A 25,872-nucleotide genomic window follows, 5' to 3' on the forward strand; every position below is an offset into this window, starting at 1 on the left:
TTACATTTTCAGATATTGCACGTTTCTAATTTTGACAAAGTAATTTTAATTTCAAGTTAAAGTGTACAGTAAGCTAGCAAGCTAACGTTAGCTGGCTGGCTCGCTAGCTAAGGTCACGTGAATGATCTTTTATATATATATATATATATATATATATTTTATCTCACAGCCATTTGCTTGGCTAGTTATAGCCTAATGTTGGCTAGCTAACATTAAACCTGGTTGGTTAGCTACCTGCAGATTAATGCAGGGTAGTAACATAATGAGTTGGGATTATGGTTAATTGTTTAGCTCGCTAGCTAGCTACATGTCTTAACAAAAGACTCCACTATGCAAGTATCCATTTCAATAGAATGTCACTGCGACAACTGTTGATAGACGTAGCTGGTAAATTTGCTCTGGTTATATACTCCGATTTCAAACCACGGGTAAGATAGTCTAGCTAGCAACATTTTCAGATATTACACATTTCTAATTTCGACAAAAAGTATTTTCATTTCAAGTTAAAGTATACTGTCAGCTAGCTAACTAACGTTACGCGTATGATCTTATGATTTGTATCTCAGATCCATTTGCATTGCTTGTTATAGCCTAACTTTAGCTAGCTAACATTGAACCTGGTTGGTTAGCTACCTGCACTTTGCAAGCGTCCATTTTAATACTGCGACAACTGTTAGCCAGTTAGCTTGTGTTTGCCTGCTTTTGTTAGGTCAGAAAGCTCGGATCAACCCTTAAAGAGATTGGTGGAGCTAAAGCTTAAGAGGGTGTGAACGATACTGAATGGGTGTCGACAAAGAAGAGCTCTCCAGAAGGTACCAAAACATTCAAGGGCCATTTTCTCAAAAGTGAGGTTACAGTTTTATCAACTTTCAAAGCAGTATTACTTTGTCATTGTTCATTGAATGCAGTGCATGATATACAATTTTGTAGCTCAGTGTCTCTGCTTTTATCCAATGTAAAATGTTGCTACATAAGAACGATTCCAGGCGGAAGGTCACAAATGTTATCTTGGCAGCCATGAGGTGGACCCCTAAATTGTTATGCCTGCGAGTTGGGGGGTCAACCAAATCTTGTGTAGGGCCCCCAAAACGCTAGAAGCGGCTCTGTGTGTGTGGCTCTGTGTGTCTATTTTGAGCTGAAAGAGGGTGTATAATATGGGATTTCAGAAGAAAGAATGAAAAACGTGGGCCTCCTGCATTATTAAATACTCAATGCCACGCCCTCACTTGAAAAAACCCATGTTTAGTCGAGTTTAGGCAAAGACAATACTGTACGCTGTGAATCTACAATTTACCCAGAAGCATAGGAGCTCGACGTTGTGCTCAACAATGTACTTGGTTTCTATCCTTTTTGCCAGTTTGGCCATCACACCGCTAGTTCTTAAAACGTTCTTCCCTTACTTCTGGAAAGATGCATTTTACATCGCGAACTTGGTTCGTATTTTGCTGAAGCTTGTTTTACGGAGGAGAAGAAAACCGTTATTTTTGGTTTTGGACCGATTTTTGGAGCAGTCGGTCGCGCATGCCGACAGACCGTTCATCGTGTTTGAAAATAAAACCTATTCGTATCTGGACACGGACAAAAGAAGCAACAAAATAGCCAATGCTTTACAGAGGCACTCGAAGCTGCGACCGGGGGATACCGTGGCTCTTTTTATGGGAAACGAACCTGCCTTCATCTTCACCTGGCTGGCCCTGGCCAAACTGGGATGTCCCGTTGCGTTTCTCAACCATAATATCAGATCTAGATCTCTGCTGCACTGCTTCAACTGTTGCAGCGCCAAGCTGCTCATAGCAGCCGAAGGTAAGTGACCAGTACCACTGGTTCAGTAGGCAGAGAAACTCATCCCGAGGCTAATTCCTCATAGGCGGAAGTGTCTGGTTGAGATTGCTACATTATGACAATAGGTATTAGTTTATCAGAGACATGCACATCCAGACTGATGGAATGAAAAAGATAAACGTGTGTCATAGCCTATTGGAACACAAATGATAATGATAATCAAACGATCATTCAATCATTCAATCACATGGGGGCAAAAGCATTACATTTTTTTTCTCTGCAGTCCAGTTTTGATGAAATATTGAATATTGAGTTGTTTTCTCAGAGCTGCAGGAAGCGGTGGAGGAGGTGCTTCCATCCCTGAGGGAGCAGGGTGTGTGTGTCTACCTGATGACTAAACAGTGTGACACACCTGGCGTGGAGGGGTTCTCTGACCAGGTGGAGGGAGCATCGGACACACCTCTCCCTCAGGCCCTCCGCTCAGACATCACCTTCAAAAGCCCTGCTGTCTACATCTACACCTCTGGGACCACAGGTGAGGGGGAGGACGGAGGGGAAGGGAGAGGGAGGGGTACAGAAGCAGCCACTGTATATGAACCCCCCCTGTCTTCTGCCTGAAGCAGCCACTGTATATGAACCCCCCCCCCCCCTGTCTTCTGCCTGAAGCAGCCACTGTATATGAACCCCCCCCCTGTCTTCTGCCTGAAGCAGCCACTGTATATGAACCCGCCCCCTGTCTTCTGCCTGAAGCAGCCACTGTATATGAACCCCCCTGTCTTCTGCCTGAAGCAGCCACTGTATATTAACCCCCTGTCTTCTGCCTGAAGCAGCCACTGTATATGAACCCCCCTGTCTTCTGCCTGAAGCAGCCACTGTATATGAACCCCCCTGTCTTCTGCCTGAAGCAGCCACTGTATATGAACCCCCCTGTCTTCTGCCTGAAGCAGCCACTGTATATGAACCCCCCTGTCTTCTGCCTGAAGCAGCCACTGTATATGAACCCCCCCCACCCCCTGTCTTCTGCCAGGGCCCATTCTACATTTACATTACATTTAAGTCATTTAGCAGACGCTCTTATCCAGAGCGACTTACAAATTGGTGATTCTACTGCTGTAACTCATCTCTCTCCCCTGTCTGTTACTCCTGTAGGTCTGCCTAAAGCAGCAGTGATTAATCAGAACCGGATGCTGGTAGCCCTGTCCGTGCTGGACTCCACCGGTATCAAACCAGGTGATGTCATCTACCTCAACCTGCCCCTCTACCACACCGCCGGCTTCCTCATCGGCTTCATAGGATCCATCGAGACAGGTGAGTTTATATAGGATCCATAGATACAGGTGAGTTTATATAGGATCCACAGAGACAGGTGAGTTTATATAGGATCCATAGATACAGGTGAGTTTATATAGGATCCACAGAGACAGGTGAGTTTATATAGGATCCATAGAGACAGGTGAGTTTATATAGGATCCATAGAGACAGGTGAGTTTATATAGGATCCACAGAGACAGGTGAGTTTATATAGGATCCATAGAGACAGGTGAGTTTATATAGGATCCACAGAGACAGGTGAGTTTATATAGGATCCATAGAGACAGGTGAGTTTATATAGGATCCATAGAGACAGGTGAGTTTATATAGGATCCATAGACACAGGTGTGTCAAGTTGGCTGGGTGGTGGATCATTCTTCATACACACGTGATATTGTATTGTATGAGGTAGTAGCTGGGTAGGGCTTAAATATTGGGATGGTAGGTGGGTAGGGTTAATATTGAGGTAGTAGGTGGGTAGGGGGTAATATTGAGGTAGTAGGTAGGTAGGGTTAATATTGAGGTAGTAGGTGGGTATGGGGTAATATTGAGGTAGTAGGTGGGTATGGGTTAATATTGAGGTAGTAGGTGGGTAGGGGTTAAATTTTGGGGTGGTAGGTGGGTAGGGTTAATATTGAGGTAGTAGGTGTGTATGGTGTAATATTGAGGTAGTAGGTGTGTATGGTGTAATATTGAGGTAGTAGGTGGGTAGGGGGTAATATTGAGGTAGTAGGTGGGTAGGGGGTAATATTGAGGTAGTAGGTGGGTTGGGGGTAATATTGCTGTAGTAGGTAGGTAGGGGGTTAATATTGAGGTAGTAGGTAGGTAGGGGGTAATATTGAGGTAGTAGGGGTAATATTGAGGTAGTAGGTGGGTAGGGTTAATATTGAGGTAGTAGGTGGGTAGGGGGTTAATATTGAGGTAGTAGGTAGGTAGGGGGTTAATATTGAGGTAGTAGGTGGGTAGGGGGTTAATATTGAGGTAGTAGGTGGGTAGGGGGTTAATATTGAGGTAGTAGGTGGGTAGGGGGTTAATATTGAGGTAGTAGGTGGGTAGGGGGTAATATTGAGGTAGTAGGTGGGTAGGGGGTAATATTGAGGTAGTAGGTGGGTATGGGTTAATATTGAGGTAGTAGGCGGGTAGGGGTTAAATTTTGGGGTGGTAGGTGGGTAGGGTTAATATTGAGGTAGTAGGTGTGTATGGTGTAATATTGAGGTAGTAGGTGTGTATGGTGTAATATTGAGGTAGTAGGTGGGTAGGGGGTAATATTGAGGTAGTAGGTGGGTAGGGGGTAATATTGAGGTAGTAGGTGGGTTGGGGGTAATATTGCTGTAGTAGGTAGGTAGGGGGTTAATATTGAGGTAGTAGGTAGGTAGGGGGTAATATTGAGGTAGTAGGGGGTAATATTGAGGTAGTAGGTGGGTAGGGTTAATATTGAGGTAGTAGGTGGGTAGGGGGTTAATATTGAGGTAGTAGGTAGGTAGGGGGTTAATATTGAGGTAGTAGGTGGGTAGGGGGTTAATATTGAGGTAGTAGGTGGGTAGGGGGTTAATATTGAGGTAGTAGGTGGGTAGGGGGTAATATTGAGGTAGTAGGTGGGTAGGGGGTAATATTGAGGTAGTAGGTGGGTAGGGGGTTAATATTGAGGTAGTAGGTGGGTAGGGGGTTAATATTGAGGTAGTAGGTGGGTAGGGGGTTAATATTGAGGTAGTAGGTGGGTAGGGGGTTAATATTGAGGTAGTAGGTGGGTAGGGGGTTAATATTGAGGTAGTAGGTGGGTAGGGGGTTAATATTGAAGTAGTAGGTGGGTAGGGGGTTAATATTGAAGTAGTAGGTGGGTAGGGGGTTAATATTGAGGTAGTAGGTGGGTAGGGGGTTAATATTGAGGTAGTAGGTGGGTAGGGGGTTAATATTGAGGTAGTAGGTGGGTAGGGGGTTAATATTGAGGTAGTAGGTGGGTAGGGGGTTAATATTGAGGTAGTAGGTGGGTAGGGGGTTAATATTGAGGTAGTAGGTGGGTAGGGGGGTAATATTGAGGTAGTAGGTGGGTAGGGGGGTAATATTGAGGTAGTAGGTGGGTAGGGGGTAATATTGAGGTAGTAGGTGGGTTGGGGGTTAATATTGAGGTAGTAGGTGGGTTGGGGGTTAATATTGAGGTAGTAGGTGGGTAGGGGTTAATATTGAGGTAGTAGGTGGGTAGGGGGTTAATATTGAGGTAGTAGGGGTTAATATTGAGGTAGTAGGTGGGTAGGGGGTTAATATTGAGGTAGTAGGTGGGTAGGGGGTAATATTGAGGTAGTAGGTGGGTAGGGGGTAATATTGAGGTAGTAGGTGGGTAGGGGGTTAATATTGAGGTTGTAGGTGGGTAGGGGGTTAATATTGAGGTAGTAGGGGGTTAATATTGAGGTAGTAGGTGGGTAGGGTTAATATTGAGGTAGTAGGTGGGTAGGGGGGTAATATTGAGGTGGGTAGGGTTAATATTGAGGTAGTAGGGGTAATATTGAAGTAGTATGGGTTAATATTGAGGTAGTAGGTGGGTAGGGTTAATATTGAGGTAGTAGGGGGTTAATATTGAGGTAGTAGGTGGGTAGGGGGTTAATATTGAGGTAGTAGGTGGGTATGGGGTTAATATTGAGGTAGTAGGTGGGTATGGGGTTAATATTGAGGTAGTAGGTGGGTATGGGGTTAATATTGAGGTAGTAGGTGGGTAGGGTTAATATTGAGGTAGTAGGGGGTTAATATTGAGGTAGTAGGTGGGTATGGGGTTAATATTGAGGTAGTAGGTGGGTATGGGGTTAATATTGAGGTAGTAGGTGGGTAGGGTTAATATTGAGGTAGTAGGTGGGTAGGGGGTAATAATGTGGCTTGGCCTGTCTAGTTGAAGCCTTTACTTATCCATTTACTCCCCCCCCCCCCAATGGGAAATAAAATGAAAGAGGTCTTTGTGAACGTAAACCCGGTAGTCTGAACACAGCCAAAGCTACTGGGTGGAAGAAAACTAAACAGCAAGTAGGTTAGTCTGTCCCTTCTTCCTTTTCTCCTCTGCCCCAACTGGCACCCTTTTCCCTTTATAGTGCACTACTTTTGACCAAGGCCCATGCACTATGTAGGGAATAGGGTGCCATCTGATATACCACCTCTCTTCGTGAGACCGTTTTCCTGAGTTCTTCAAGTGGGCTATAGTTCATTCGAGTCCTCTGTTTGACCTCAGAGCAGAGCAGAGGTACTAATTGAAGGAATATTTAATCCTGTAGCGAAAACAAAACAGACTCTTTTACCTTGTCTTGAACTGTGGTTCTGGAATGTCAGGGTCGGTTTAAAGCCAGCCCAAGTTTCCCCCCTCACCACTTAACATGACCAGGAAAAGCTCCTGGCTCTAGTTAGAGACTATGTTTAGGGTCCAGAGTTTTCCCTCACCATGTAATCTGACCAGGACAAATTCTAAACAAGGCTCTAGTTATGGTCTAATGTATAAATGGGGCCTGGAGGTTGCCCAGGGGTTCATTGTATTTGTTCTGGGAAATAATGGTTGATGCTAAATGACTAAAATGTCAAATGAGACAGCAGAGGGAGCACACCCTCATCCACATCGACGGGAGAAGGTGAAAAGCTTCAAGTTTTACACATCACAGACAACCTGAAATTGTCCACCCACACAGACAGTGTGGTGAAGAAGGTGCAACAACACCTCTCCAACCTCAGGAGGCTGAAGAAATTTGTCTTGGCCCCCAGAGCCACGGCCGGTTCATTTCACTACCATCCAGAAGGCCAGGTCAGTACAGGAGCATCAAAGCTGAGAGACTGAAAAACAGCTTCTCTTCTCAAGACCATCAGACTGTTAAATAGTCACCACTATCTGGCTTGTACCCAGTACCCCACCCTGGACTTTAGTCACTGTCACTAGCTGGCTATCATCTGGTTACTCTACCACGCACTTTAATAATGGAACACTGGGCACTTTAATAATGGAACACTGGGCACTTTAATAATGGAACACTGGGCACTTTAATAATGGAACACTGGGCACTTTAATAATGGAACACTGGGCACTTTAATAATGGAACACTGGGCACTTTAATAATGGAACACTGGGCACTTTAATAATGGAACACTGGGCACTTTAATAATGGAACACTGGGCACTTTAATAATGGAACACTGGGCACTTTAATAATGGAACACTGGGCACTTTAATAATGGAACACTGGGCACTTTAATAATGGAACACTGGGCACTTTAATAATGGAACACTGGGCACTTTAATAATGGAACACTGGGCACTTTAATGATGGAACACTGGGCACTTTAATAATGGAACACTGGACACTTTAATAATGGAACACTGGGCACTTTAATGTTTACATACTGTTTTACCCACTTCACATGTATATATCTGTTGAATGCATTCAGTTGTACAATTGACTAGGTATCCCCCTTTCCTTTCCCTTATACTGTATTCCAGTTAAGGTCATCCTATTCAACTATTACTGTACATGTACTATTCCTCAGCAATACTACATATTCTATCCATATACTGTCCATAATGTGTATACACAGCCGGTCAAAAGGTTTAGAACACCTACTCATTCAAGGGGTTTTCTTTATTTTTACTATTTTCTACATTGTATAATAATAGTGAAGACATCAAAACTATGAAATAACACATATGGAGACATGTAGTAAGCAAAGAAGTGTTAAACAAATCAAAATACATTATATATTTGAGATTCTTCAAAGTAGCCACCATTTGCCTTGATGACAGCTTTTCACGCTCTTGGCATTCTCTTAACCAGCTTCACCTGGAATACTTTTCCAACAGTCTTGAAGGAGTTCCCACACACTGTATACTGAGCACTTGTTGGATGCTTTTCCATCACTCTGCGGTCCAACTCATCCCAAACCATCTCAATTGGTGATTGTGGAGGCCAGGTCATCTGATGCAGTACTGCATCACTCTCCGTCTTGGTCAAATAGCCCTTACACAACCTGGAGGTGGGTTGGGTCATTGTCCTGTTGAAAAACAAATGATAGTCCTACTAAGCGCAAACCAGATGTGATGGCGTATTGCTGCAGAGTGCCGTGGTAGCCATGCTGATTAAGTGTGCCTTGAATTCTAAATAGATCACTGACAGTGTCACCAGCATAGCACCCCCACACATCACACCTCCTCCTCCATGCTTCACGATGGAAACCACACATGCAGAGATCATCCGTTCACCTCCTCTATGTCTCACAAAGACACAGCTGTTGGAACCAAAAATATCAAAAGTGGACTCCTCAGACCAATGGACAGATTTCTACCTGTCTAATGTCCATCGCTCGTGTTTCTTGGCCCAAGAAAGTCTCTTCTTCTTATTGGTGTCCTTTAGTAGTGGTTTCTTTGCAGCAATTTGACAATGTAGACTTTATTCACACAGTCTCTTCTGAAAAGTTGATGTTGAGATGTGTCTGTTACTTGAACTCTGTGAATCATTTATTTGGGATGCAATTTCTGAGGCTGGTAACTAATGAACTCATCTTCTGCAGCAGAGGTAACTCTGGGTCTTCCTTTCCTATGGCGGTCCTCGTGAGAGTTTGATCATAGCGCTTGATAGTTTCTGTGACTGCACTTGAAGAAACTTTCAAAGTTCTAGAAATGTTCCTCATTGACTGACCTTCATGCCTTAAAGTAATGATGAACTGTCATTTCTCTTTGCTTATTTGAGCTGTTCTTGCCATAATATGGACTTGGTCTTTTATCAAATAGGGCTGTCTATCTATGTATACCATCCCCCACAACACAACTGATTGGCTCAAACGCATTAAGAAGGAAAGAAATTCCACAAGTGAACTTTTAACAAGGCTCACCTGTTAACTGAAATGCATTCCAGGTGACTACTTCATGAAGCTGGTTGAGAGAATGCCAAGCGTGTGCAAACTGTCACCAAGGCAAAGGGTGGCTATAGATTGTTTAACACTTTTTTTTGTTTAGTACATGATTAAATATGTGTTATTTCATAGTTTTGATGTCTTAACTATTATTCTACAATGTAGAAAATTGTAAAAAAATAAACAAAAACCCTTGAGAAGGTGTGTCCAAACTTACTGTATATATACACTCGGGACTCCGACGTTGCTTGTCCTATTATTGATGTATTTCTTAATTCCATTCTTTTACTTTTAGATTTGTTTGTATTGTTAGATTTTACTGCACTGTTGGAGCTTGGAACACAAGCATTTCACTACACCTGCAATGACATCTGCTGAAGATGTGCATGTGACCAATAACATTTTATTTGAAATGTCCCGGTCAGGTGACGTGGTTAGGAAAAACTCCAAGCTGATTATGATGCACATGCAGTACCAGCTTAGTACTTTCTTTTGTCCACAAAAAAAGGCCCTTGTTCCTCTAATGGATGCATATTTAAGGGACATTTAGTACTGAAGTGAATACAACCGGTTCACAGCATATGTGGCAACTTTTCTGCTCTCACGGCCATTACAAGGTCATTTATAAGAGCACTGTCCTGCTCGTTCCTGTTCCTGGACTAATACCTGTACCTGGGTGTTAGGGATTTTTATGATGATGATGATGATGATGATGCACACTGCTGACTTAGCATAACAGTTTTGTCAGCATTTCAGGTCTGCCATTGGTTGATAATGAAGCGATATCACCTGCATGTTCTTAAAACTGATATTTTCATTGTTCCTCTCTCATCTCTTCTATCTGTCCATCCCAGGCTGCACCATCATTCTGAGGAGGAAGTTCTCAGCCTCGCAGTTCTGGGATGATTGCAGGAAGTACAACGTTACGGTGATCCAGTACATAGGAGAGGTGTTACGCTACCTCTGTAACACACCCAAGGTAAGCAACCTCAGCTGCAAGCTTTATACAAGGTCACCTTCATTTTGTCATTCATTGTTATTACATAATAGTTGCTATGGTTTTCGCATCCTGTCCAGGGGGTTTATGACATAGTAATGACATAGTAGTTGCTATGGTTTTCACATCCTGTCCAGGGGGTTTATGACATAGTAATGACATAGTAGTTGCTATGGTTTTCACATCCTGTCCAGGGGGTTTATGACATAGTAGTTGCTATGGTTTTCACATCCTGTCCAGGGGGTTTATGACATAGTAATGACATAGTAGTTGCTATGGTTTCTAGCATCCTGTCCAGGGGGCTTATGACATAGTAATGACATTGTAGTTGCTATGGTTTATAGCATCCTGTCCAGGGGGTTTATGACATAGTAAAGACATAGTAGTTGCTATGGTTTCCTAGCATCCTGTCGAGGGGGTTTATGACATAGTACTGACATCGTAGTTGCTATGGTTCGTAGCATCCTGTCCAGGGGGTTTATGACATAGTAATGACATCGTAGTTGCTATGGTTTCCAGCATCCTGTCCAGGGGGTTTATGACATAGTACTGACATCGTAGTTGCTATGGTTTCTAGCATCCTGTCCAGGGGGTTTATGACATAGTACTGACATTGTAGTTGCTATGGTTTCCAGCATCCTGTCCAGGGGGTTTATGACATAGTAATGACATCGTAGTTGCTATGGTTCGCAGCATCCTGTCCAGGGTGTTTATGACATAGTAATGACATCGTAGTTGCTATGGTTTCCAGCATCCTGTCCAGGGTGTTTATGACATAGTAATGACATCGTAGTTGCTATGGTTTCCAGCATCCTGTCCAGGGTGTTTATGACATAGTAATGACATCGTAGTTGCTATGGTTTCCAGCATCCTGTCCAGGGTGTTTATGACATAGTAATGACATCGTAGTTGCTATGGCTTCCAGCATCCTGTCCAGGGAGTTTATTTGTACAGCAAGCTGCCTCGTGCCACATAAGCAGGAGGTACGGACCCTTTCTGGCTCAGACAAGGCTTACATATCCTCTCTGGTATTGGGTATGTGACTGACCAGGCATGTTTTCAGCCATGTTTCAGACAAGGTGTTAGTTACAGACTAGTGTTACAGACTGGCGTTACAGACTGGCGTTAACAGAATAGTGGAATCCAGATTGTTCAAGTCAAGTGATCTTCTTCCCAGTATTCAGACAGACTAAGTTAAGTTACACCCGAGGCAGAGTGTCACAGAGAGCTTTTTCTGCATGTTCAAATACTATTTGAAATGTTCAAATACTTTAAAACTTCTTGAAACTCCCCATCCCGGATCCGGGATCGTGACTAAAGCCTCAGGCTCATTAGCATAACGCAACGTTTACGATTTCTGAAAATCGCAAATAAAATGAAAATAATGCGCCTACTCTCAAGCTTAGCCTTTTCTTAAACAGTGTTTTCTGACTGAGCCTTCCTGGCAAGGCTGATGGGCGGGTTTGGACTCGTTGGACTTGGTTCCATTGCATCAGGCATGTTGAATCAAGCACATCTAAACTATTCAAAAGATTACAAATACTACTTGAAGCCAGGTGCGGTTTATGCCCAGGCTTTGTGGCGCGAACTGCTCCCTCTGTGTGTCCAATCAGACCGAGACCCTGTCAGCCACTTCTAAATCTCTCCAGCGAGGTTGTTTTACAACCCGGGCCACAGCTGTAGCGTCAGAAATAGAATCATTAAGATTCCCAGTGTCACCTTACTGTGATGTCACTGACCTGGAATGTTCTAAAGTGATATTTTCAATTGAGTTGGATTGAATCCAGACGATTGATGGAGTTGAAAAGGTCATTGATAGGTTATGTTTCAATCAGGTTATTATGATAGTAGATGTTTCTACCTCTTTTTGGAGGTACAATATGCAGGCAGTTGGGAGATGCCAATTCATGGAAGATGCTATCACCTTTTATTTTCTGGACTAGGCTCCATGCAGACAGTTCTGGACTAGGCTACATGCAGACAGTTCTGGACTAGGCTCCATGCAGACAGTTCTGGACTAGGCTACATGCAGACAGTTCTGGACTAGGCTACATGCAGACAGTTCTGGACTAGGCTACATGCAGACAGTTCTGGACTAGGCTCCATGCAGACAGTTTTGGACTAGGCTACATGCAGACAGTTCTGGACTAGGCTACATGCAGACCGTTCTGGACTAGGCTACATGCAGACCGTTCTGGACTAGGCTACATGCAGACCGTTCTGGACTAGGCTACATGCAGACCGTTCTGGACTAGGCTACATGCAGACAGTTCTGGACTAGGCTACATGCAGACAGTTCTGGACTAGGCTCCATGCAGACAGTTTTGGACTAGGCTACATGCAGACAGTTTTGGACTAGGCTACATGCAGACAGTTCTGGACTAGGCTCCATGCAGACAGTTTTGGACTAGGCTACATGCAGACAGTTCTGGACTAGGCTACATGCAGACAGTTTTGGACTAGGCTACATGCAGACCGTTCTGGACTAGGCTCCATGCAGACCGTTCTGGACTAGGCTCCATGCAGACAGTTTTGGACTAGGCTACATGCAGACAGTTTTGGACTAGGCTACATGCAGACCGTTCTGGACTAGGCTCCATGCAGACAGTTCTGGACTAGGCTACATGCAGACAGTTCTGGACTAGGCTACATGCAGACAGTTCTGGACTAGGCTCCATGCAGACCGTTCTGGACTAGGCTCCATGCAGACAGTTTTGGACTAGGCTCCATGCAGACAGTTCTGGACTAGGCTCCATGCAGACCGTTCTGGACTAGGCTCCATGCAGATAGTACTGGACTAGGCTCCATGCAGACCGTTCTGGACTAGGCTCCATGCAGACCGTTCTGGACTAGGCTACATGCAGACCGTTCTGGACTAGGCTCCATGCAGACAGTTCTGGACTAGGCTACATGCAGACAGTTTTGGACTAGGCTACATGCAGACAGTTTTGGACTAGGCTACATGCAGACAGTTTTGGACTAGGCTCCATGCAGACCGTTCTGGACTAGGCTCCATGCAGACCGTTCTGGACTAGGCTACATGCAGACAGTTTTGGACTAGGCTACATGCAGACAGTTTTGGACTAGGCTCCATGCAGACAGTTCTGGACTAGGCTCCATGCAGATAGTACTGGACTAGGCTACATGCAGACAGTTTTGGACTAGGCTCCATGCAGACAGTTCTGGACTAGGCTCCATGCAGATAGTACTGGACTAGGCTACATGCAGACAGTTCTGGACTAGGCTACATGCAGACAGTTCTGGACTAGGCTACATGCAGACAGTTCTGGACTAGGCTACATGCAGACAGTTCTGGACTAGGCTACATGCAGACAGTTTTGAACTAGGCTACATGCAGACAGTTTTGGACTAGGCTACATGCAGACAGTTCTGAACTAGGCTACATGCAGACAGTTCTGGACTAGGCTCCATGCAGACAGTTATGGACTAGGCTACATGCAGACAGTTTTGGACTAGGCTACATGCAGACAGTTTTGGACTAGGCTACATGCAGACAGTTTTGGACTAGGCTACATGCAGACAGTTTTGGACTAGGCTACATGCAGACAGTTTTGGACTAGGCTACATGCAGACAGTTTTGGACTAGGCTACAGTAGATGCAGACAGTTTTGGACAAGGCTACATGCAGACAGTTTTGGACTAGGCTACATGCAGACAGTTTTGGACTAGGCTACATGCAGACAGTTTTGGACTAGGCTACAGTAGATGTAGACAGTTTTGGACTAGGCTACAGTAGATGCAGACAGTTTTGGACTAGACTACAGTAGATGCAGACAGTTCTGGACTAGGCTACATGCAGACAGTTTTGGACTAGGCTACATGCAGACAGTTTTGGACTAGACTACAGTAGATGCAGACAGTTCTGGACTAGGCTACATGCAGACAGTTTTGGACTAGGCTACAGTAGATGCAGACAGTTATGGACTAGGCTACATGCAGAAAGTTTTGGACTAGGCTACATGCAGACAGTTCTGGACTAGGCTACATGCAGACAGTTATGGACTAGGCTCCATGCAGACAGTTCTGAACTAGGCTACATGCAGACAGTTTTGGACTAGGCTACATGCAGACAGTTTTGGACTAGGCTACATGCAGACAGTTTTGGACTAGGCTACATGCAGACAGTTTTGGACTAGGCTACATGCAGACAGTTTTGGACTAGGCTACAGTAGATGCAGACAGTTTTGGACTAGACTACAGTAGATGCAGACAGTTTTGGACTAGACTACAGTAGATGCAGACAGTTTTGGACTAGGCTACAGTAGATGCAGACAGTTTTGGACTAGGCTACAGTAGATGTAGACAGTTTTGGACTAGGCTACAGTAGATGCAGACAGTTCTGGACTAGGCTACATGCAGACAGTTTTGGACTAGACTACAGTAGATGCAGACAGTTCTGGACTAGGCTACATGCAGACAGTTTTGGACTAGGCTACAGTAGATGCAGACAGTTCTGGACTAGGCTACAGTAGATGTAGACAGTTTTGGACTAGGCTACAGTAGATGCAGACAGTTCTGGACTAGGCTACAGACAGTTTTGGACTAGGCTACAGTAGATGCAGACAGTTTTGGACTAGGCTACAGTAGATGCAGACAGTTTTGGACTAGGCTACAGTAGATGCAGACAGTTTTGGACTAGGCTACATGCAGACAGTTTTGTCTTCTTCTCATGTGGAGAGACTTTTATGAGACTCTTCTGACCAGCATCCCGTTGACCCTCCCAACTAGCCCAACCCCTAACCCTAACCCCCTAACCCTAGCCCAACCCCTAACCTTAACCCTGAACTAATGGTAACCAATTCAGAAATTAAATATTGTTTTGCACGTCATCCACGTCTCCTTACTTTTTTATGGCCGTCATATTTCAGGGCCCTCGAAGGCGTGGCCTGGAGAGCAATGTAAACATTCTGTGTTCCCACCATTGAAACTGAACCCCTCTCCACGTACAGACACACCATGTGACCCTCCCACAGCTTAGTGGTCTACAGCTACATATCAAATGGCAACCAATTCCCTCTATAGTTTCACCAGGGCAACAGTAGTGGACTACAGTATAAAGGGAATAGGTTGCCATTTAGGACACACCCTCGTGGTTCTGATCTGGTGGTCCTCTCAGAATAGCTAGTGGCCTTTACATTGGAACTCTAACATGTGTAATGACAGTCAGTGGCGGGCTGGGGCTGAGGGCTGGCGCTTAGGCTGGGATATATCTGGGTCAGGGAAGGGGAATGTAATCACGTATGGCGGGTCATGTTTTCAAACCTTTTATTGGATAGTTTAAAATAATGTTAGGTTAGAATGTTATAGAACGTTAGGTTAGAATGTTATAGAACGTTAGGTTAGAATGTTTAGAACGTTAGGTTAGAATGTAATGACTGTACAGACTCCTGTCTCTATGACTGTACAGACTCCTGTCTCTATGACTGTACAGACTCCTGTCTCTAATGGTAATACACTATATGAATGTACAGACTCCTGTCTCTATGACTGTACAGACTCCTGTCTCTATGACTGCACAGACTCCTGTCTCTATGACTGCACAGACTCCTGTCTCTATGACTGTACAGACTCCTGTCTCTATGACTGCACAGACTCCTGTCTCTATGACTGCACAGACTCCTGTCTCTATGACTGCACAGACTCCTGTCTCTATGACTGCACAGACTCCTGTCTCTATGACTGCACAGACTCCTGTCTCTATGACTGCACAGACTCCTGTCTCTATGACTGTACAGACTCCTGTCTCTATGACTGTACAGACTCCTGTCTCTAATGGTAATACACTATATGACTGTACAGACTCCTGTCTCTATGACTGCACAGACTCCTGTCTCTATGACTGTACAGACTCCTGTCTCTATGACTGCACAGACTCCTGTCTCTATGACTGTACAGACTCCTGTCTCTATGACTGCACAGACTCCTGTCTCTATGACTGTACAGACTCCTGTCTCTATGACTGCACAGACTCCTGTCTCTATGACTGTACAGACTCCTGTCTCTATGACTGCACAGACTCCTGTCTCTATGACTGTACAGACTCCTGTCTCTATGACTGCACAGACTCCTGTCTCTATGACTGCACAGACTCCTGTCTCTATGACTGCACAGACTCCTGTCTCTAATGGTAATACACTATATGACTGTTCAAATGAGAATTTTAATTAGAAAATCATAATTGTTCACCAAATGTGTGCATTCGTCTTTGACTTCACAATAACATGATTGACATATAACCAAAATTAAAAACATTGAAAAGATGAATGTTTGTGTTTTCTCCCAACGTTCCAGAGAGACAACGACAGAGAGCACAAAGTCAGGCTGGCCATTGGTAACGGTGTGAGAGCAGAGATATGGAGGGAGTTCCTGAACCGCTTTGGGAGCGTCTACGTGAGGGAGTTTTATGCTTCAACTGAGGGCAATGTGGGATTGATCAACTACACCGGGAAGATAGGAGCTATCGGACGAGTCAACTACCTGCACCGGGTAAGGACTGACTACTGAACAGCCCGGTCTCCTGGGCCCGGATTCATAATGTCTCACTACCTACACCAGGTAAGACCTGACTACTGAACAGCCCTGTCTCCTGGGCCCGGATTCATAATGTCTCACTACCTACACCAGGTAAGACCTGACTACTGAACAGCCCTGTCTCCTGGGCCCGGATTCATAATGTCTCACTACCTACACCAGGTAAGACCTGACTACTGAACAGCCCTGTCTCCTGGGCCCGGATTCATAATGTCTCACTACCTACACCAGGTAAGACCTGACTACTGAACAGCCCTGTCTCCTGGGCCCGGATTCATAATGTCTCACTACCTACACCAGGTAAGGACTGACTACTGAACAGCCCTGTCTCCTGGGCCCGGATTCATAATGTCTCACTACCTACACCAGGTAAGGACTGACTCCCGAACAGCCCTGTCTCCTGGGCCCGGATTCATAATGTCTCACTACCTACACCAGGTAAGGACTGACTACTGAACAGCCCTGTCTCCTCAGCCCGGATTCATAATGTCTCACTACCTACACCAGGTAAGGACTGACTACTGAACAGCCCTGTCTCCTGGGCCCGGATTCATAATGTCTCACTACCTACACCAGGTAAGGACTGACTCCCGAACAGCCCTGTCTCCTGGGCCCGGATTCATAATGTCTCACAGAGTGAAGATCTAGGATCAGGTCCCCCCCCCCCTGTTCACGAAACCTTATTCATTATGATCTAAAAGGCAAAATTGGATCCTTGGTCAGTACTCCTACTCTGGGACACTTTATGACTAAGGGGCCTGAAGAGCTGACTCCTAAAGAACCAGGGTTGGGGACAATTCCATTTCATTTCAGTTACTGAATTGAAATGGAATTGACTCCAACTCTACTGAGATATCATGCTTCCCTCTACATTTACATGCCATTTGAATCATTTAAAAGACGCTCTTATCCAGACTCACAGTTAGTACATTTATCTTAACATAGCTAGATACTTATATTTGTATTAAATTGGTAAAGCTTGTACTTCTTACATTGGACATTTTACCAGGGTTGGGATCAACTGAAATGCTGCGTCTTTGTCATAGTGATGTCTCTCTGTTATAGAAGCTGTTTCACTATGTTCTGATCATAGTGTCTCTCCTGTCTCTCTTATAGAAGCTGTTTCACTATGTTCTGATCATAGTGTCTCTCCTGTCTCTCTAATAGAAGCTGTTTCACTATGTTCTGATCATAGTGTCTCTCCTGTCTCTCTTATGGAAGCTGTTTCACTATGTTCTGATCATAGTGTCTCTCCTGTCTCTCTAATAGAAGCTGTTTCACTATGTTCTGATCATAGTGTCTCTCCTGTCTCTCTTATAGAAGCTGTTTCCTTATGCTCTGATTAAATACGACACAGAGAGAGATGAACCAATCAGAGACTCTACCGGACTGTGTGTAGAAGCTCCTAAAGGTGAGATGCTCTTTCATATGTGTGTTAGTATTGGCCTTTATTTAACCAGGGAGATTATTGTACAATAATGACCTCACAATTACACCCATCTCAATGTACATTATGCTATTCATGTTTGGGTGTTTGGCCCGTTCCCTAAGGAAGAGACAGGACTGTTGGTGTGGGTATACATTATTGTGTGTGTGTGTGTGTGTGTGTGTGTGTGTGTGTGTGTGTGTTTGTCTTCCTGAAGATGAAACAGGACTGTTGGTGTGGGTATAAATTAAGGTGTGTGTGTGTGTGTGTGTGTGTGTGTGTGTGTGTGTGTGTGTGACCTGGGTCAATAGAATTGACATAACCAGAGTGTACTGTGACTAAGATAAAGGGTCTCAGTCTAGTAAATAAGCCCTTTCAAACCCCACTTCCTGAAGATGAAACAGGACTGTTGGTGTGGGTATACATTATGGTGTGTGTGTGTGTGTGTTTGTGTTCCTGAAGATGAAACAGGACTGTTGGTGTGGGTATAAATTAAGGTGTGTGTGTGTGTGTGTGTGTGTGTGTGTGTGTGTGTGTGTCTTCCTGAAGATGAAACAGGACTGTTGGTGTGGGTATACATTATGGTGTGTGTGTGTGTGTGTGTGTTTGTGTTCCTGAAGATGAAACAGGACTGTTGGTGTGGGTATACATTATGGTGTGTGTGTGTGTGTGTGTGTGTGTGTGTGTGTCTTCCTGAAGATGAAACAGGACTGTTGGTGTGGGTATACATTATGGTGTGTGTGTGTGTGTGTCTTCCTGAAGATGAAACAGGACTGTTGGTGTGCAAGATCACAGACAGTGCTCCTTTTGTTGGATACGCTAACAGCCAGCAGACAGAGAAGAAGAGACTGAGAGACGTGTTTCAGAAAGGAGATGTGTACTTTAACAGTGGAGACCTGCTGAAGATAGGCCAGGACAACTTTATTTACTTTCAGGATCGAGTCGGAGATACATTCAGGTACGTATTCTGACCTACAGTATGGCATTCCAAATATATGGAACCATATGTAGTAGAAAATCGGATCAAATACAACGCATTACAGAACTTGTGAAGTCAATTCGGCTTTTTAATACAATAATATAGCAAGCCGGGAAGGTCCATGGAACACACTCCACTTCCCAGAGCCCCGGCTCCAGTATTTATCCACATATTGCATATGAGCCCATCCCAAATGCAAATAAAGTTACATTCCAATCCGTGCATCCCGCTTGTTCAGCTCAACAACGCCCATACCTGCTTTCCGTCAGATTATAATGATAAGACCCTTGCCTTGTTCTTGTATTTAGCTAAAAGCATTCTTTTGTTTGTGGACTATCCAGGATCAGCAGACTATGTGTCTCCTCAGTTTCTAGCATGTCCAGCTATACTAAAAATAGTTTACATTCCTCTATTTTACAGCCCTATGCTTTGGCTCTGTAATTAACTCTGTGTCCCTTTTGTGTGTGTGTCTTCATCTCCTTTAGCTTTAGGGTGCCCAGCTGTTCTGGTCGCCTTCACTTCATATGGCTGTCTAAGATCAAACAGACTTGTATCTCCCCTGTGATGTGATTGATATCTGTAATCCATCAGTTGGTCCTTTGGCTGACCCCCTCCTTATACAACCTCTGACCTTTGTATGTCCAGCTGGACTAGGCTTCTATGTGTCCTTCTCTTCATGTAGTCTGGTTTTAATGTTCAGCTATTCTGTACATCTTATGCATTTGTCTATGTGTTATATTTGCTCCCACACATATTATATTATATTGAGTTGACTTGTATTGACCCCTACAGGTGGAAGGGAGAGAATATATTATATTTAGTTGAGTTGTATTGACCCCTACAGGTGGAAGGGAGAGAATATATTATATTTAGTTGAGTTGTATTGACACCTACAGGTGGAAGGAAGAGAATATATTGTATTTAGTTGAGTTGTATTGACCCCTACAGGTGGAAGGGAGAGAATATATTATATTTAGTTGAGTTGTATTGACCCCTACAGGTGGAAGGAAGAGAATATATTATATTTAGTTGAGTTGTATTGACCCCTACAGGTGGAAGGGAGAGAATATATTATATTTAGTTGACTTGTATTGACCCCTACAGGTGGAAGGGAGAGAATATATTATATTGTATTTAGTTGAGTTGTATTGACCCCTACAGGTGGAAGGGGGAGGTTATATTATATTTAGTTGACTTGTATTGACCCCTACAGGTGGAAGGGAGAGAATATATTATATTTAGTTGAGTTGTATTGACACCTACAGGTGGAAGGAAGAGAATATATTGTATTTAGTTGAGTTGTATTGACCCCTACAGGTGGAAGGGGGAGGTTATATTATATTTAGTTGACTTGTATTGACCCCTACAGGTGGAAGGGAGAGCATATATTATATTATATTTAGTTGAGTTGTATTGACCCCTACAGGTGGAAGGGGGAGGTTATATTATATTTAGTTGACTTGTATTGACCCCTACAGGTGGAAGGGGGAGGTTATATTATATTTAGTTGACTTGTATTGACCCCTACAGGTGGAAGGGAGAGCATATATTATATTATATTTAGTTGAGTTGTATTGACCCCTACAGGTGGAAGGGGGAGGTTATATTATATTTAGTTGACTTGTATTGACCCCTACAGGTGGAAAGGAGAGAATGTGGCCACAACTGAAGTAGCTGACATCCTCACCCTGATAGACTTTGTCCAAGAGGCAAATGTCTACGGTGTTCAAGTACCAGGTAAATCTAACCCTAACCTTATCCAAATACCAGATAAAGCTAACCTTAATCCAAGTATCATGTAAATCTAACTTTAACCTTAATCCAAGTACCAGGTAAATCTAACCCTAACCTTAATCCAAGTACCAGGTAAATCTAACCCTAACCTTATTCCAAGTACCAGGTAAATCTAACCCTAACCTTAATCCAAGTACCAGGTAAATCTAACCCTAACCTTAATCCAAGTACCAGATAAATCTAACCTTAATCCAAGTACCAGGTAAATCTAACCCTAACCTTAATCCAAGTACCAGGTAAATCTAACCCTAACCTTAATCCAAGTAGCAGGGAACCCTAACCCTAATCCAAGTACCAGGTAAATCTAACCCTAACCTTAATCCAAGTAGCAGGGAACCCTAACCCTAATCCAAGTACCAGGTAAATCTAACCCTAACCTTAATCCAAGTAGCAGGGAACCCTAACCCTAATCCAAGTACCAGGTAAATCTAACCCTAACCTTAATCCAAGTAGAAGGGAACCCTAACCCTAATCCAAGTACCAGGTAAATCTAACCCCAACCTTAATCCAAGTAGCAGGGAACCCTAACCCTAATCCAAGTAGCAGGGAACCCTAACCCTAATCCAAGTAGCAGGTAAATCTAACCCTAACCTTAATCCAAGTAGCAGGGAACCCTAACCCTAATCCAAGTACCAGGTAAATCTAACCCTAACCTTAATCCAAGTAGAAGGGAACCCTAACCCTAATCCAAGTACCAGGTAAATCTAACCCCAACCTTAATCCAAGTAGCAGGGAAACCCTAACCCTAATCCAAGTAGCAGGGAACCCTAACCCTAATCCAAGTAGCAGGTAAATCTAACCCTAACCTTAATCCAAGTAGCAGGGAACGCTAACCCTAACCTTAATCCAAGTAGCAGAGAACCCTAACCCTAACCTTAATCCAAGTAGCAGGGAACCCTAACCTTAATCCAAGTAGCAGGGAACCCTAACCTTAATCCAAGTAGCAGGGAACCCTAACCCTAATCCAAGTAGCAGGGAACCCTAACCCTAATCCAAGTAGCAGGTAAATCTAACCCTAACCTTAATCCAAGTAGCAGGGAACCCTAACCCTAATCCAAGTACCAGGTAAATCTAACCCTAACCTTAATCCAAGTAGAAGGGAACCCTAACCCTAATCCAAGTACCAGGTAAATCTAACCCCAACCTTAATCCAAGTAGCAGGGAAACCCTAACCCTAATCCAAGTAGCAGGGAACCCTAACCCTAATCCAAGTAGCAGGTAAATCTAACCCTAACCTTAATCCAAGTAGCAGGGAACGCTAACCCTAACCTTAATCCAAGTAGCAGAGAACCCTAACCCTAACCTTAATCCAAGTAGCAGGGAACCCTAACCTTAATCCAAGTAGCAGGGAACCCTAACCTTAATCCAAGTAGCAGGGAACCCTAACCTTAATCCAAGTAGCAGGGAACCCTAACCTTTCCCTTAAAATCAAACAGTACAATAATCCCCATAATAATCTGTCAGTTTAAACTAGAGATATCTTGCATTGGCGTCTCAATCCACCACATCCGCCGATGTCGCACTTCTGCATCTGCAGTGATCGGTGACGGAGCGGTGTTGTCAGACCAATAGGACAGGCACTTCAGAACAACCTTGTTATTCAATGTGTTTGTATGGGCTAATAGCAGTAAGGACAAATTCACTTTGACATCAAATCAGTGTTTTTTCTATCTTTTTTTATACTTCAAGGGGTCTTAGAATTCTAAATTAAATAGATAAATGATCCTTGGTATGACCTTCTTAAAACAATTCCATATAGTTTAGTGGAACGCCCCCTCTCCCTCCCTCCCTCCCCAGCTTAGACGGGGTTTAGACTGTAGAGGGTTTTAAAGGGTTTAAACAGTCCATTCACTCTGACCTGTAATTAACCAGTAGGTCCCAATCATAAGAATACAAAAACACAACCATTACTATAAGTATTTGCCAAATGAAATGTACAACTATTGTTTCCCATTGCAAACATCTTTTTCACATTCAGCACTAAAAAGTAACCAGTGATCTAAAGATGAACTAAAACAATGTTTCACACAGCAAGCGAGCTGGTATAAAAAGTACGGTTCCACTCACCACGTGATCATCATTTCAAACTTAACTTCTTAATAAAAGTGAAAGGAAAATTCCCCTGCAAAAACGATCTTTCGGTATTGTTTTCATTCGTCCACTGTTGATACAGTCCCAAAATGTTTTGCATGTCAACATTAAAAGTTTTCAAGGATTGGAACTTTAAGATACAGGAAGTGTCGTCACAGTATGATGCGTTCTGATTGTTTAGTTGTTGGAATGAGGGATTGTTGTATTCTGTCTCCAAGGCAACGAGGGCAGGATAGGAATGGCTGCCGTCACGGTGAAGCGGGGAGAACAGTTTGATGGCAACAAAACGTTCAGCCATGTAGCCAGCTACCTACCGGCGTATGCACGGCCCCGCTTCATACGCATCCAGGTAACTATTCAAAAGTCTTGCTTCCTTATATTTACATCATTCATTGTAGACAATTCATGTTATTATTTATTTGAAAGTAGAATCAAAAAATGTTTGCTTTTGTTTCAACCTAAGGGTTGAAAAACGCTATGTGGGAGCATATCGGGGTGCGTGGACTCTTTTTGTGGTTATGAGATCAGGGGTTTATCTGGATAAAAAATGAATGTAAGTGCTGGACGTGACAGGGAGCGCTATCAGCCCGTCGGCTTGGCTGCATATTGGAGACAATTTTAGAGGCCCCCATCTTGGTGATGTAGAGACATATTTGCATTTTGAAGTCAATTTCCTACAATTCTACACGTCTCAATTGAGCTGAAACAAGTTTTTGCAGTTTTAAAGCTAATTTCCTGCAATTCTAGGCATTTAGCCATGTTCAATGCTGTGTTCTTTTGTTCAACCTAAAAAACAAAATCTATACGATCCAGGCTGTATCACATCCGGCCGTGATTGGGAGTCCCATAGAGGGGCGCACAATTGGCCCAGTGTCGCCTGGGTTTGGCCGGGGTAGGCCCTCATTGTAAATAACAATTTGTTCTTAACTGACTTGCCTCGTTAAATAAATCTTACATGTAAAAATAAAACAAATCTATAATGCAAAATTCATTGTTTTTGTAACGTTCTATTTTCCCTGACTGTCTAGCTTTTATTTTGGTTATTGTTAGTTCTCAAAGATTATATTATTGAAAAATAATATTTTAGTCGTTTAAGTTTACACTGAAATGTTTTTTCACCCCAAAAAGGTATTTAAAAATAAATTTTTACACTGTTTGGACTTCAATGGCAGAAAAATCCCTGGAGATTAATAGTGAATAGTCCACTGAGCCAAAAGCCTGTGTGTGTTTACATGTCTCTCTATGCCCCCTCTCTCTCGTCTGTCTGTCTGTCTGTGTGTGTGTGTCTCTCTCTCTCTACCCCCCCCCATCCAGAATGCGGTGCAGGTGACGGGGACCTTCAAGCAGATGAAGGTGAGGTTAGTGGAGGAAGGTTTCGACCCGGCAGGCATCACAGACCCTCTGTATATTCTACAGGAGAGAAATCAGAGTTACACACCAATGACTGGCCAGATCTACGGCTCCATAGTGGCAGGCATCATCAAGCTGTGAACAGATCTATGGTGATACTACTCCTGGGTCCTATTCATTAGGACATGCAATTGAAAATGTTTCAAAAATGTTTTGCAACGGAAAACAAAAATGAGCATTACTTAGTCCCTCCCTGTTTTAGTCCACGCCAGCCCTCATTCTTTACCTGCGCATCGTCTGAGACCGGCCACCCGGACAGCTAATGACATTTAGGAGTATTTCTGTCCGTAATAAAGCTCTTTTGTGTGGAGAATCTAATTCTGATGGGCTGGGCCTGTGTTGAAGTGATTTAAATGTTGAAAGATAATGATGAAATAATTCCACTCTGAAACCTTATAACTGTATGAAATTGATTAGAATCATACAATTATTATCTGATGGTTTTGTGTAGTTTTAGTCAGTAAAATTATATATCTGTGAGTGTAGTTTTAGTCAGAATTAGGGTTAAACAATATATCTGTACAATATGTCTTTAGAGTATCTTAAACACAGACTCTCTGAGCAAAATTCAGTGCCGACCTGGCTAGAGGTTTGGGAGAGGACAAGGAGTACTTCTCAAGGTCTCCCTAATCTTTGTTGGCTGGGTAATGATACAGTATGTGTGTAGGATACCTACTGTTTGTGTGTGAAAGTATGTGCGTAGGATACCTACTGTTTGTGTGTGAAAGTATGTGCGTAGGATACCAACTGTTTGTGTGTGAATGTAAGTGCATAAGGAGCCAGTATAAAATGAATGGTTTTGTACAACGGACTAGCGCTGTCATGAATAAACATTTTGACTATCATAGCTGGGCCTCTGTCTGTTTCAATCAACCAGTATCTTACAAATTCTGGGTTGCAGACCGAGTAGTTTAATTGAATTGGGTTTTGAACATTGAGAACATAATTCTCGTGACAGCCTGGGCCTGGCTCCCAAGTGGGTGGGCCTGGCTCCCAAGTGGGTGGGCCTGGCTCCCAAGTGGGTGGGCCTGGCTGCCAAGTGGGTGGGCCTGGCTACCAAGTGGGTGGGCCTGGCTCCCAAGTGGGTGGGCCTGGCTGCCAAGTGGGTGGGCCTGGCTGCCAAGTGGGTGGGCCTGGCTCCCAAGTGGGTGGGCCTGGCTCCCAAGTGGGTGGGCCTGGCTGCCAAGTGGGTGGGTCTGGCTGCCAAGTGGGTGGGCCTGGCTCCCAAGTGGGTGGGCCTGGCTGCCAAGTGGGTGGGCCTGGCTGCCAAGTGGGTGGGCCTATGCCCTCCTAGGCCCATCCATGGCTAGCCTACACCTTCACCAGGGGTCAGAGAGCAGATTTTTACATCTATATAGACTAGGTAGAGCCTACACCTTGACCAGGGGTCACAGAGCAGATATTACATCTATATAGACTAGGTAGAGCCTACACCTTGACCAGGGGTCACAGAGCAGATATTACATCTATATAGACTAGGTAGAGCCTACACCTTGACCAGGGGTCACAGAGCAGATATTACATCTATATAGACTAGGTAGAGCCTACACCTTGACCAGGGGTCATAGAGCAGATATTACATCTGTAGTAAGATGTCCCTTGGGGGCATCCGTACCTATGTAGGACATGCAAGGGTTAGGTTAATAAACAGGCTGGAGCTAGA

At 43.9% G+C, this 25,872-nt stretch overlaps 1 protein-coding gene across 3 annotated transcripts; it reads left to right on the forward strand.

The window, feature by feature from the left end:
- Positions 1-1,241: 1,241 nt before the first annotated feature.
- Positions 1,242-25,056, forward strand: LOC135554864 (long-chain fatty acid transport protein 2-like). 3 transcript variants are annotated; one of them, XM_064987305.1, is made up of 11 exons: positions 1,243-1,803; positions 2,108-2,317; positions 2,932-3,090; positions 9,815-9,939; positions 16,270-16,464; positions 17,830-17,920; positions 18,556-18,574; positions 18,762-18,893; positions 20,554-20,651; positions 23,018-23,148; positions 24,114-25,056. In XM_064987305.1, the coding sequence occupies exons 1-11, from the start codon at positions 1,329-1,331 to the stop codon at positions 24,288-24,290; spliced, it is 1,812 nt and encodes a 603-aa protein (XP_064843377.1). In that variant the 5' UTR covers positions 1,243-1,328; the 3' UTR covers positions 24,291-25,056. The 3 variants fall into 3 exon arrangements, 2 of the variants coding, with proteins under 2 accessions (XP_064843377.1, XP_064843371.1); XM_064987299.1 differs by lacking the exon at positions 18,556-18,574 and having other exon boundaries at positions 1,244-1,803; positions 18,698-18,893; XR_010457753.1 differs by lacking the exons at positions 18,556-18,574; positions 23,018-23,148; positions 24,114-25,056 and adding an exon at positions 19,707-20,501 and having other exon boundaries at positions 1,242-1,803; positions 18,698-18,893; positions 20,554-20,615.
- Positions 25,057-25,872: the final 816 nt, after the last annotated feature.

The sequence above is a fragment of the Oncorhynchus masou genome, chromosome 2 (assembly GCF_036934945.1).
Source record: "Oncorhynchus masou masou isolate Uvic2021 chromosome 2, UVic_Omas_1.1, whole genome shotgun sequence".
Lineage (NCBI taxonomy): Eukaryota > Metazoa > Chordata > Actinopteri > Salmoniformes > Salmonidae > Oncorhynchus > Oncorhynchus masou.